At 36.6% G+C, this 14,466-nt stretch overlaps 1 protein-coding gene across 17 annotated transcripts in view; it reads right to left on the bottom strand.

Annotated features, from left to right (window-relative positions):
• Window positions 1-14,466, bottom strand: part of Ankrd28 (ankyrin repeat domain 28) — a 189,438-nt gene that overhangs the window by 69,644 nt on the left and 105,328 nt on the right. For 10 of the 17 annotated variants that reach the window (XM_013065343.3, XM_087182253.1, XM_021243958.2 and 7 more), the window contains one exon: window positions 3,889-3,959. The exons of the other annotated variants lie outside the window; for them this stretch is intronic. In XM_013065343.3, the coding sequence (XP_012920797.2) occupies window positions 3,889-3,959 (71 nt within the window). The remainder of the gene's footprint in view (window positions 1-3,888; window positions 3,960-14,466) is intronic. 17 annotated transcript variants of the gene reach the window in all.

Below are 14,466 nucleotides of genomic sequence, written 5' to 3'. Positions count from 1 at the left end.
TTGTGTTTTACTGATTTTATCTTCCAATGCATTTAATGTTTCTGTTTTAATGTCTAGATCTTTTATCCATTTTGATTTTAATTTAGTACATGATGAGAAATATGGGTCTAGTTTCAATCTTCTGCACACAGATAACCAGTTTTTCACAGCACCACTTGCTGAATAGGCTGTCTTTCCTCCAACATGTTTTTGGCCTCTTTGTCAAAGATCAAATAGCTGAATGTGTCAGGGGAAGTTTCTGTATCCTCTATTCTCTTCTCTTGATCCACGTGTCTGTTTTTGTTCCAGTATTATGCAGTTTTTATCACTACTGGTTGTAGTGTAGCTTGAAGTCAGGTATTGCTAGGTCTCTTGCTTTGCTCTTGTTGCTCAAAATTGTTTTTGTTATTTTAGGTCTCTTCTGGTTCCATACGAACTTTAGATTTGCTTTTTCAAGATCTGTAAAGCATGTTGTTGGTATTTTGATTGGGACTGCACTGAATCTGTGTAACAGTTTGGGGAGTGTGGCCATTTTGACAATATTGATCCTGCCTATCCAGGAGCAAGGAAGACCCCTCCATTTTCTGATGCCCTCTTCAATCTCCTTTTTCATAGTACTGTAGTTTTCTCTGTAGATAATATGATCCAGCAATCCCCCTGGTAGGTATCTTTCCAAAAGAGCTTAGGACATCATACTATAATGAGACCTCCATATCAATGTTTATAGCAGCATAATTCAGAATAGCTAAATCCTGGAAACAGCCTGTATACCTATCAATAGATGATTGAATAAAGAAAATGTGGTTTTTATATATAATCGAATACTACTCTGCTATTAAGAATGACAGATTTGAGACATCTGTAGGAAAATGGATGTACCTGGAAAATAAGTTGCATGAAATAAACCGGACATACAAGCTTAAATATATGATTATCTCTCATTTGAGTGAGGCAAAGTGCAAAGAGAATAATGAAGGACAGATAAAAGGGGAAATAAGTAGAATAAACATATGCCATGTACAGGAACCTAATAATCTCAGTTAATGTAAACATTATATGCCATAACATAAGCTAAGATCAACAGTATCAACAAGAATGAAAAATGGAATAGGGGAATTGGAGGGGAGGGAATTAAAAAAAAAGAATCTATGGGTATGTACATGTAACTGCTCCCCAATGTAAACTGCATGAATTACAAACATGTATGAATAAAATTTTTTAAAAAGGCATATACAAAGTCTTTGCTGTAACTGTATTTAGTGTGAAAGTTGCTGTTAAGGTAATTTAAGCATTTATTGTCTAAAGAGATTTATTTACCAGTGGCACAAAGAACATCTCACAACACCACATTATTAGTTGGATTCATGATAGAATTCCAAGGAATTCAGTATGCTATCAACATAGAGCAATATAATCAGAATTAAACCGAGCAAAAATTTCCTCTTTACAGTCATAATCCTATTTTTGGTAAGTGAATGCCAAACCACATAAAAAATGCGAAGGACCAGAAACAAAATAGAATTTTATTATTACAGTGGATACTGTTTGAGCTTTGTAAAACTGATCCTTTGTGTTATTTGTAAAGATGGAGGAAATATCATCTGCTCAACATTCTTCAAGTTTGCTATAAGGTACAATAAACTAATATACATGAAAAATGTGAGAAAGTATAAATAGCTAAAAATATAAACAACATACTATTATTCATGAATCACCAATAGCTTAAATTTTTGAAATAAAAAGTGACCAAAAGTTTCTAAAATTTGAGAAATAGTTACACAAATACTTATAGGGTTTGCAAAAGATTTGGTAAGATGTCCAGTAATAACCCATCAATCTGCTAAGGAAATCAGTCAGCTAATCAAATATATGCATTGGGACTGGGGATCTATCTCAGTGGCACCATGCCTGCCTCATAAGCGCAAGGTCCTAAGTTCCATCCCCAGTACTGGGGGGAAAAATACACACACACACACACACACACACACACACAGGCTTACAACCCCACAATTCCACTGTACTTGTTTACTCAAGAGAAATAAAAACAAATCCATCAAAGAATGCTCATGGTAATTTATTTATAACAGTAAAAAAGGGTCAGAAAATGATGTTCTAGGGTTACAAAAATTATATTTTCATGGAACAGCCCCAACTTATAGCTGTTTCCCATAATCTTATAGAAGAGGATCTGTACTACAGAGCTCAGTAATTTTGAGACTGAAGAGTAGACTAAGAAACTTGCCTGGACCACTGGTTTCTAACCTTGGAACTCGTGCTTAAATTCAGGCTTAGTAAATAGTTTTAAGAAATCAGAAGTCAATTGGCAGAACCCGCCATCTTCCTCTAAACATTAATTTTTCTGAAGAATTCTTTACAACCTTTGCAATTATATAAAGTATACATTCTGACGATTTAATATGATAAAACACTCTTAATTTCAATGGCCACATTCACAAGAGTCACATTGAAAAATGAGTAGTTATGACTAACATTAATAAGTTACAATAACAGTAATGTTTATCTTAACTGCTTTTATCTAAAGAAAAATACTTTGGAGGGCTAACTACAAAATTAACAGTATTACCACACAACTTCAGAATTCAAAGTTTTTTGGCTATTATATCTTAGTATTTTGTATTTGCCCAACATCACATAGCTAAAATGTTGAGATAAATTATCTGAAGCTACTTTCTTCAAATCTAAGTTCCATAAGCTTATCAGTTATAGACAGTGTGCTCAAGTGTACCGACTCTTCCCTCCTCTCCCACCTCCTAAACAGGAAGCTACAGCTAACCTATTGCCTCTGTCACATGGCAGAGTTTTAACCATCCCAGTCATTGTTCCCCTCTACTTCTCTTTTTTTTTGCCCAGTTCTTGCTCTGGGTTAAAGATACAGTTTACAATGAGGAATACACACAACAATAAAGAGGCAAAAGTTCCCCTCATTTTCTTCTGAGGCACCAATTGCCTTTCCTTCTCCAGAAATCACCTGGTCCCACAGGGGCAGTAGCTATGCTCTTAAATAACTAAAGAAACATGGAATTAACATTCACTTATACAAATACATACTTTTATATTTCAAACCACTTAAAAATACAAATCAAGCCCTAGTATCAAAGTTCAGTAAAAGAGGGGCTTTGGACACAACACATTATAGAAAAGAACCAAATGTATTCTATAAAAGTAGTAAAATGACAGAAAATGAATGTCCAGGTTTTTGCCCCATCACCACGATTCAAAATGAGTAGTCTTTTTCTTTTCTTTTTCAAAATTGAGTAGTTTTTACTTGCCTCAAAACATCTGTCCTTATGTAAAGTAAAGGCATCATGAGGACAAGATATAAAAGACATAAAAATATTTTGCGAATAAGGAATATTCTCTGAACGTGTCAGTTATCTTGACGAACAAATAATGTACAGGGCTATAAACAAGAAGGAACTAATCTTATTCGTAAGAAACCTCACATATTGCAAGGATGTATATTTTCAACAGGTAAAATAAACAAGTAACATTTTTTGAAAATAACTTCAGTGTCTAAGCAGTATTTTGATTAATACACAGATGAGAGAAAGTGTTGATTACAATCAATAGAATCTGTTCAAAAGGCTACCGTGAAAGAGAACAGAAAAGCCATGGAGAGGATTATATAAGGAAAACGAATTTCTTTTTAGGAGGGACAAAAATAAAGTGTTTATACTCTTGGCTATATCAGACTCTCTACAAAGTCTTTCACACAAAAGTAGGCATGGAACAATTTACTCGGTTTATGTAAACTCTGAAATAAAATGACCAGTCTAGGTATTTCTAATTTTGTTCATTCTTTTGAAAACTCAGAATTTGAATCTGGACTCAAGGAGGCCTACTTAATATTTTTAATATACAACGTATTTACTAATAGAAATTTCATACCTCACTACAAGATGCAACTGCTCTGTGTAAAGGTGTCAACCATTTGCTGTCTTTGGCATTAACTCTAGCTCCTGCAACAAGAAGGAAAAAAAATTGAAATATTTTACATGAACTATTTTAAATAAATCTCTTGAAATAATGATTATATTTAGCCCAATTGGATAAACAACAATTGAAAAAGTACTATAATTTTTATACTTTCAGTTAATATATTACCCTGAAATTACAAAACAGAATTATCCTTTTTAACTAATAAAATTATCAAATAACATACTAGTTCTTTTTATTAAAAATAAAATAAACATCATTTTGTATATAAGCTAGAAAAGTCACCTTTATACAGAGCATATTCAAGATAAAAATCAGACCCCACTTTAGAATATGGGTTAAAAAACTCAAATACTTAACATACTACTACTCAGAGATAAACTAACTGTAGATTATTCCAGTCTTCATTATATTTCTTTACTAATGAGTCTATCATGTCATAAAATAATATCAAAGTAGTACAACTATAATGAAAACAGTATGGTACTGTAAGGTTACTGTATAAAATGGATACAATGGGTACAGATTTAAGGAAAAAAATAAAGAGATGAATCAACTAATGTGTCTTTCTGAGTCATACCTAAGGTTTGAAGAAGGAATTTTAAAAAACATTTTAATAATTTTTCTACAGCTGTTTGAAAATCATTAAGTCAATAAGCAGAAAACACCAATCACAGAATACAAACATATTTAGTAAGACAAAAAGTGTATTCCATAATTTAAGGAGAAGGGGAAGTATCTTTTACATAAAACCCACTGATCTGGTAGTCAAGTCCTACCCAAATAGAAATGGCACATAGTAGCATTAATATATAACTAAATAGCTGTGGCTCTCGTAATTGACTACCAGCTCCTATCCTATAAATAATCCCAGATTTAGATCACAAATCCTAATGCATTTATTTCCTAGATGAAGAAATATAGATAGAAGTAGCTGGGCGTCGTCATGCAACTTGTAATCCCAGCACTTGGAAACTTTTTTGGTTCCAGGGATCAAACTCAGGACCTTGCGCTTCCCAGGCAGGTGCTGTGCCACTGAGCTACATCCCTGGCCCTAATCCCAGCACTTGGGAGGCTTAGTGAGGCAGGAGGAGTGTTGCAAGTTCGAGGTGAGCCTGGGCTACATAGTGCCACTATGTCCCACTGGATAGAGAAGCCTACACCTGCATCCAGGCTGGCGAGGAGAAGCTGTGACTTCCATCCCAGAGTTTGAGGCCAGCCTAAGCTACATATGACACCCTGTCTAAAAAAAAAAAAAAGAAATACAGATCAAATGGATGAAATGAACAGCCCAACATCAGAGTCAACTATAGCAGAACCAAGGCTAGAATCTTCGTATTTCCTAGTGCTTACATTATTCTATGTTTTAAGTATGAGGTTCCAGGAGACAATCAAGTGTAGTGACTTCACATTAGAGCGCCAATAATTACTAGCTACAGAACTACCTAATTGTGTGATCCTTCTGAACCTCAATTTCTTAATCTATAACAGATATAATACTGTTATAAAGATTAAAATATAATAAACTTAGTACACACAGCACAAATATGCTAGAGGCAGATTTAAAAGCTTTGAACATGAAAGAAAATAAGAGGTGTAGGAAACATCCATAATGCAGCAGTTAAAATTCTGAAAGTAGCTGAGTTCTCTGTGGAAAATGATAGTGTGAGGCCACTGAAAGAACCAAGGGCTAGTCAATAGGCAAAAAATACCTATTATAGAACACAAACGTATTTAGTAAGAGCTTTCAAGAATGCTGAAGATACTTTAGAAGGAAAGGGAGTTATGAAAATAAGCAGAGAAAGTAGTATAACCATTTAAAAATTTTTTATGTTAATTTTATAGTGCTTATAAACTCAGGGCCTTGCACATGCTAGACAAGTGCTCTATCACTGAGCCACATACACCCCCAGATCAAGAGTAGCACCATATATTTATGTAATAAACATCTGGGCAACTCTCCACCAGGCACTGCGGAGACCAAGATGGTTAAAATACAAAGAATCGGGCCGGGGATTTAGCTCAGTGGTTTCGCTGCCTGCTGCGCAAGTGCAAGGACCCGAGTTTGATCCCTGGTACCCCCCCTAAAAAAACAAAGAATCTAACTACAGTAAGGTCAGCATTGTTTTGGTATAAGGTAGAATGTAAATAGTAGAAAAAGTTGAAATCTTCACAGGTTGGAAGCCTGGAGCCCTACAGAGAATAAAGGGGAAATATAGAAACAAGGGCCCTTCATTTTCTCATTTATCTGCTTATTAGGACTTGGATGATTCTCTATAGTCCCCGTGTCTCCTTCCACAGTTTTTATTTATGTGTATATACACATTTACACACAGTAGAAGGTCAAGCACTGGATTAACAAAGGCAAAGAATGAGATTTCAAAAAGGGACTTTGGGTGCTGGGGATTTAGCTCAGTGGTTCTGCCACCTGCCTCGCAAGTGCAAGGTCCCAAGTTTGATCCCCGGTAACAACAAAAAAAAGGGACTTCGGAAGTCTGATTTAGGACATTAATTGACAATAGAATAGAATGTGGCTGTTATAAAAAAACAAGGAGGCTCCATAGCTATGTCCCCACCCAGATCTAATAAAAAGAGAAAATAAAAGCTATAAAAAGCATGAATATACTTTACTTTTATGCAGAAAAAGGAAGAAGTATCTTCATATTTGCTTTACATGCATATGGAAATCCTAGAGGGATGAGACTGGATGTTTATACGTGTTGGTGGTGGGGTACACTGAAAACTGGACATAGGGGGAACTGTGAATTGTTACTTGCATATATATATATATATATATATATATATATATATAAAATTTTAAAACAAAACAAACATTGGTTGTTCAAAAGAAGAAATGTATTTAAGAGGGAATAAAGAGGACAGTCATAGAAAACATTCTAAGATATGGCTTCATGTGAAAACAAAACAAAACAAAATAGTAAAGTAAGTAACAATAAATAGTAAATAGTAAAGAGTAGGGTAAAAATAGCTGTTTTTCTCCTTTTGGATATGGACAATCAGATATATAATTGCGTGAAGAAAACCCAATTTTAATGGTGCACATCAGAAACCAAAGTAAAAATCCTGCTGGCTTCATTCTGTCTTTTTAAGTTAATGATAATGAATGCCTTTCTTTCTCTTTATGTGTAATAATATAACCAAAACAAATGACTACAACAATGAATCCACTAATGGCTGAGGCTGTATCATACATCTAGCTCTTGCTAACAATTTGGTTAAATAATTTTGCTTCTTCTGATTCTAAAGATACTTATCTCCAGGAATATCTACACAATGGGATTTTAGGCCTTTGATCATAATCTTTCTAAGAAAACAGTCATCTTTTGTTAAATCATGTGGTTCTTCTAAAAGCACTAGTCAAATGATTTAATTTTTTTGGAAAATAAAGGCCAACTATATGAGAAATCTCTGAGGATCCAATATCCCTGTTCATAATGGTTAATTAGTATGTGATTCACATATTAATAATGACACAGTAATGCACATTACAGGAGCAGCAGTTGGCCCTGTTCCTATAAAATAAAAATAGAATGTAAGAGCCACAAACATGGCAATATACTTCTGATGGTTCAGAGTCCCAGAGTCCATTTCAGTGAACTCTCTAAAGGTAAACACAGCACTCCAATGTTAGCTATATATTAATAGAAACATTAATTTGCAAAGCCATTCTAGCAATGAAAAAGACATTTCCAGAGTAAAGTTAGCTAGTCCAACACCTACAAAAAGATTATAAAAGGGCCGGGGATTTAGCTCAGTGGTTCCGGCACCTGCCTTGTAAGTGCAAGGTCCCGAGTTTGATCCCTAGTACCAAAAAAAAAAAAAAAAAAAACATTATAAAAAACCAGCCACAAAGACTAACAATGAGGATGGAGATAGAGGGAAAAAAGGTATTATATCTACTTAAAACACTCAACAGTCTTCATGAGAGAAATAAAACCAAATGCAACAGCCTCTGGTGGCATCCTCATGTTCTCTATATGGTAGAAGATATTTGTAGGTTATAAAGATGGTCATAAGTCAGGAAAAAGAGATTAATTTCTTTACTTTCCCAGTTATTAAAACAGAAAAGATAAAAAATAGCAGCCCTATCTTACCTGTTAATGCTAGGTTACTGGTATATCCCTTCCCCCTTCTGGTGTAGCATTGGAGACTGAAACCATGATCTTTGCACTAAACTACATCCTTAGGCCTTTTTCTTTTCTTTTTCCTTTTTTTGGTACCAGGGATCGAACTTGGGACCTTGCACTTGTGAGGCAGGCAGCAGAACCACTGAGCTAAATCCCCAGCCCTGGCCTTTTTAGTTTGAAAAAGGGTCTTGCTAAGTCACTAAGTCACCCAGGCTGGGCTTGAACCTGCAATCCTCCTGGCCACAGCCTCTCAGAATGCTGGGATTACAGGTGTGTGTCATCATGCCTGGCTATGGCATACTCTTTGGTCAAAGAAAGCATTGCTAAGAAACTGAAGGCAATGAAGAAATTTAAGGAAGATTTCCATGACTCCTGCAAACTTATATTTACAGGTAACCTTTTACGTGCTAGGAATACATTTCACTAAATCCAAAATGTTTCCACTCACTGAATCATAAACATTTTTTTATTAGTTTCCTTCCCCCCACAAATTAACTGAACTCTCCTGTAAGATAAATAAGAAGCCAAAGCCTATACTTATACATACTTATCTGAATTTGGACTTTACCTCTCCAAGACAGAGATGTGATTTTTGATTTCACATATTAAAAGCAGTAAAAACACAAGTAAAAATCAACGGCAGAATAATCTTAAGCAGGTTTTAACCCATTTGGCACTACAGTTAAATTACAGAGAAAACTTCAACTATAACTCAATTTTTCATTTAATAATTTCCCCATAGAAAAGATTTTTTTTTTTTTAAAAGTGAGACCTATGATTTAGTAATGGCTCTGTAACCAGTAGGGATGTGACCTGGGGCTATTCCTGGAGCCTGGATCTTCATTTTGTTTTAGTATATGTGCCGCTGAAGTGAGCACTGGATCTTCATTTTGTTAATGATAATCCCTGCCTCCTATGGGGGAAAAGAGGAGAGAGCAAGAATAAATGTGGTTGAGGGGTGAGGATAGGTCCAAGGTTTAAAACACAGGGCACCCTGTTTCTATATAGTGAATTCCACAGTCAGCAACTCAAATCAGGAGTATACCTTTTGACTCCAGGTCCAATTGCAAGATAACGAATTCACCTGTTTTCTCCCTAATCAAATCAGTCTCCAAGTTCTGCCAGCTGCCAACTCTCTGACTTTTGAACCTCAATTATCTGTAAAATAAGGAATTGTGCAAAATAATCCTTGTGATCCATTTTCTTTTTAACATTCCATTCTACTTTGAAATACTCAGCATAAATTCAGTATTAACTGTGGTTTGTGCCATTTACTGGGGATAAGCCCTGCAAATAAGGGTGAATACTGTACTACTGAAGACTTCTGATATTTATTCTGAACTAAAATTTGGATATACAGGCTGAGCACCTACTAACCAAAATGGGTAAAAACGGAACCAAAAATGTTTCAAATATTTTTTGAAATATTTATGCTTCACAGGTTGACCATCTCAAATCTGAAAAATATGAAACCCAAAACTTAGCATCATGTCAGAGTTCACAAAGTTTGAGATTTCAGAGCATTTCAAATTTTGAACTGTTGGATTAAGGATGCTCAACCTATAATTAGTCTTTTACTACTTTGCTATTCTGGCAATCTACTTCTAATATATAATTTAGAATTGCTTATACTGCTTATACTTTTTTGACTTCTAAGATGTTTAGAAGGACCCTCTTCCACACTGGATAGCAAATTTGCAGATGCTTCTATAAAACTGGTCTAATCAAATTTCAATTTAAAGAGCTAGTGGGAAACTTAAATTGATATAACATGAATGAACTAAAGAAATACCCACTAAACCAAAATTCCTTCTGGTTCAGGTTTCATAACCTCTTCTGGTTCTTTTCTGAATTATGTAAAGGAGTATTTTCATACAAGGCCAAGGCAGTTACCCAAGCATATTGTCAAAATGTAGCAGGTACACATCCTAATTATTACCTATCTTCTTACTTTTTAGAATTGTTATCCCTAAACTATACAAGCCCTTACTATTTGCTCAGCTTTTCGGGGTAGGGGTTTCAGTAAGGAACTTACATAAAATTTTAAAGTTTGTCTCTTGATTCTAGAATGATAATACATTTACTTACTTCATCTATAAAAAGCAGATGAAGTTTTTCATTTCAATCTTTGTCTTTCTAGATTACAGAAATAAACTCTATTCCATTTCCTCCACACAGATAAATATCTATTATTTCAGAATGGGATCTGATTTCAAAATTAGTAGGGGAAGAATTGTTAAGGAAGCATATGTAAAAGTCACAAAAAAATTCTGACATTAAGTCATTGAATTTATTTGGTGGGATCAAAAAGGGCGAAGAAAAAAGAAAAGGATTGCTTAAAAAATAATAGCCATCATTTATTTTTTCCAGTTTTCAGATAAGGAAATTGGGCACATTCAGAGATTGAGTAAATTCCCAAAAGTGGTAAAAGGTGGGGCCAAGATTTGCACCTGAATATTTCTGGCAAAGAGCCTGTGCCTTTTACACTTTCTGTAGTGCCTCTTGTGGCAACACGGAGTTTGGTTTATTTATTTCTTCATTTCCAAGCAGAAAGCTGAGGTTCTAGTTTAACAACAGTCTGGACTTGGGTTTTATTCCAACTCATTTTACTACAAACTCAAGTTAGTTTTATTTGTTTTCCTTAAATCAGAGGCTAACTGCAAACTCTGAAAAGAAACAAAGTCTAAGAACTTGAGTGGCAGCCACAGGAAACAAATTACATGTCTTCTTCCCCCTTCCTGGTCCCCTTTAATCTTCCACTCCTCCACATACCACTTCTTCCATATTTACTTCCAATATAGATGTGGGAAACAGACCAAATTATAAAAAAATTTATTGAGACAAGAGCCTAAATTTATACTGCTATAATCATACATTCATTTAGCAAGACCTAGTGTCCCACCATATCTGCACATTCAGCCAACTTCAGACGGAAAACAATTTAAAAAACTAAGGTTTATAATGAACACATACAGACCTTTTGTCATTACTCTCTAAACAATACAGTACTACTATTTATATAGCTTTTCTAGTAATTAGTTATTATAAGTACTTGAGAAAAGATTTAAAGTACATTACATAAATGAGTGTGTGGTGCATTCCCAGCACTGGGAGACTGAGGGAGGAGGGCACTGCAAATTCAAGGCCAACTTGGATACACAGTGAGTCAAGTGCCAGCCTGAACTATACAGTAAGACCTTAAAAAAACAAAAAGGCTATCATGCTGTTTCCACACTGTGGGTGTACTTTTATCTTTGCTCTTACCTTCTTTTTCTATTTACTTGGCCCAAGCTCACTCTACAGAGCCAATTTCTCTCACACTCTTCACTTTTACTTTCTCAAATAAACTTTGCCGTTTGTTCAATTCTTTGCTCGAGGAGAGAACTTGAAATCCAACTCCAGAAGGAGAATTGAGCTATCCAGAACCTGGTAATATTTAGTTGGTGAGCTACTTTTTAGAAACAAGCTACCCAACATTTCTGGTGATCAAAGCCAAGATCAAAGCATTTTGGCACGGCCAGCCAAAAAACAACATTTTAGCGATCCAGGACAGGAGAGTACATTTTGGTGTGGCCAGGAATGAAAAAAAAAAAAAGTTCAGGAGAGGAAGCTAAGGCCCAACCAAGCTGGGTAAAGCGTTTTGTTTCGCCCAAGAGGTTTTTTCATTCTGTCTCCCTTTAAGCCTGGAATCCGGGGACTCTTCTCAAGGTGTCAGGGCGGGGCTTCCCGGCCCAGGTATGGGGATGGGGGAAAGGAATGTAGAAGGTTTTTTCTTTTTAGCTGCTTGTACTCATTCCATGGGTCCTTGTTTTCTGCAGCTTTGTGGTACTTTGCTGCTCTTTTTTGAAATCAACCTGGTCTCCATGTACTAGAGTTTGTAAATGTCTTTTTCTGGGTTTGTGTTTTGGTTGGAGGTGCCACCATGTTACTCTGTCATATGGCCAGCCGCCATCTTGTCTTGTTGCATGACTAAGCCACTGCCATCTTTTTTTTCTCTCTCTCTCTCTTTTTTTAACAACTGGCCTTATAAGCTGAGCCTCTGATTTTAAACAGCATATGGGCTTATGGAAAACCAGAGAAAGGAAACTTTGTCTTTCTTCCTGCAGGAAGGAAAAACTGTGTACTGTCCCTTTACTATCTCATGCAGCCTTTTGCTGGTACAAAACTTTTGGGTGGGAACTATAACCAGGGGACCTTGGCTGCGGTCTCAGACAGCTTTAAGCCCCCTAGGTAGAACCCCAAGTTGTGCTTCTTATTACCCTAATTCACAACTTATCCTGCCGCTAAGAGAAGTCCCAGGGCCAAGAGCGAATACTTGAATACAAATCCCTTTTATAGCTGCAGATGTCCAACAGTGCAAGGAACAACTAGGGCAACTATCAGAACCTAGTAAGTTTGCCGATGGGTTTCAAATTTTGGCCCTTGCTTTCAATTTATCATGGCAAGATGTCCAATACATCTTGGCCACTTACTGTACCCCAGATGAAAAACAAAGAATCCTACAAGAGGCTAGAAACTACACAGATGAGCGATATGCCTTGAAAAGGGAAAGAAACCACCCTGGAGAGGCTATTCCCCCTCAAACAGAGCCAAACTGGGACTATTATACTCAGGAGGGAATGAAGATAATGTCTAGTATGGTAGTTGCTCTTACCATGGGGATGAAAAGGTGCATTAAAAAGGTCTGTTAATTATGATAAAATGGTCTTAGAGGGTCTTAAGAGAGTACAGAAGAAAATCCAGCTTTGTTTTGTAACCTGTTAGCAGAGGCCTTCTGCAAGAATACTAATATAGATTCATCTTCCAGGGAGGGAGAGGCACTAATGGGACATTATTTCATCTGTCAGTCAGCCCCAGATATTTGGCATAAGCTACAAAAACTTCAGGTAGGGCCACAGACACCTATGACTCAATTGCTGGACATGGCCTTTTCTGTATTCAACAATTGGGAACCAGAAGAGGGACAAAAGAGAAAGGCTAAGATTATAGCTGCCACAATTGGCAATGCTTTAAACCCACCCAGGTCGTCTAGGGAAAAACTCAGGGACAGCCAAAAAAAGAGTTCCTGTTCAAGTGCAAGAAGACTGGACACAGGGCACAAGATTGCATCAGGTGTCTCCCTAGGCCCTGGTCCACATGTGAGGCGGTAATGTGCCTGACTTACAGCACTGGAGTTTTGACTATCCATGCTCCCAGAGAGGGGCTAGGCCATCCAGAACCCTCATTTCCTGCTCTGACTGAAGAGCCCCAGGTGAACTTGCAATGCCCTTGTTCATGGACATCAGCATCTCTTACCCAAGGAACCCTGGGTAAACTTAAATGTCATGAATGAGCCAATTCAGATGCTTTTGGATACAGGGGGAGCTCATTCTGTTTTGTTTTCCTTCTCTAGAAAACTCTCCTCTAGGTCTAAAGCCATAATTGGGGTCGATGGGACCTCGTAGGCAGAGATTCTTTATTCCTGACCCGAAGTGTCATTTTGAAGGCCAAATGTTTAATTGTGAGGTTTAATTGTCCCACAGTGTCCTGCTCCCTTGCTAGGAAGAGATTTACTCGCTAAACTGGGGGTAATTCTCAAATTCCGGCTAAGGCCAAAATGGATTTTACTTGTTGAGACTACACCAGGTCTCCCTGACCAAATTTGGCAACAAGTGGATCTTGCTGCATGGTATAATGGGATACCTGGTAGGGCAAATTCAGCTATGCCAGTAGTTACAAGAATAAAAGACCCTGGCTGGTTTCCTAATTGAAAGCAGTATCCAATCAAAAGAAGAGGCATGTAAAGTTCTCCAGCATCTCAAAAGTTTTTCAAATATGGCCTTCTGAGGCCTTGTCAGTCCCCTTGTAATACTCCCATTCCTCTCGCAGCAAAGTCCTCAGGAGAATATCAGATGGTGCAAGACCTCCACCTCATTAATGAATCTATCATTCCAAACCATCCTCTAGTGACAGATTCATATACAATTCTCCCCCAAATGCCAGGGGACACAAATTGGTTCTCAGTCTTAGATTTAAAAGATGCATTTTTCTTCATCTTCTTACATCCAGACTCCTAATTTCTGCTTGCCTTGGAAAGGGAAAATCCCATTTCAAGAGAAAACCAGCAAGGGGGTGAAGGGTGCACAGGTAATGGGGAAAAAATAAGAACCAAGATACATCATGTACAGGTACAAGCACCCAATGATAAATGTAAATGTACTGTATACCTAAAATGTACCAATAAAAGAATTTAAGCAAAAAAAAGAGAGAGAAAACCAGCAATATACTTGGACGGCTCTCTCTCAAGGGTTTAGAGACAGTCCTCACCTTTTCGCTTGGGCACTAGAGAAAGACTCCAGGTACTTAAAGCTTAAACAAGGAACCATCCTATAGTATGTAGGTA

Source organism: Heterocephalus glaber, unplaced genomic scaffold, assembly GCF_053883595.1.
Source record: "Heterocephalus glaber isolate CG9 unplaced genomic scaffold, H.glaber_assembly_v1.0 deba00001472, whole genome shotgun sequence".
NCBI lineage: Eukaryota > Metazoa > Chordata > Mammalia > Rodentia > Bathyergidae > Heterocephalus > Heterocephalus glaber.
Note: the sequence above shows the minus strand (reverse complement) of the source record. Positions and strands in the feature narration are given on the sequence as shown.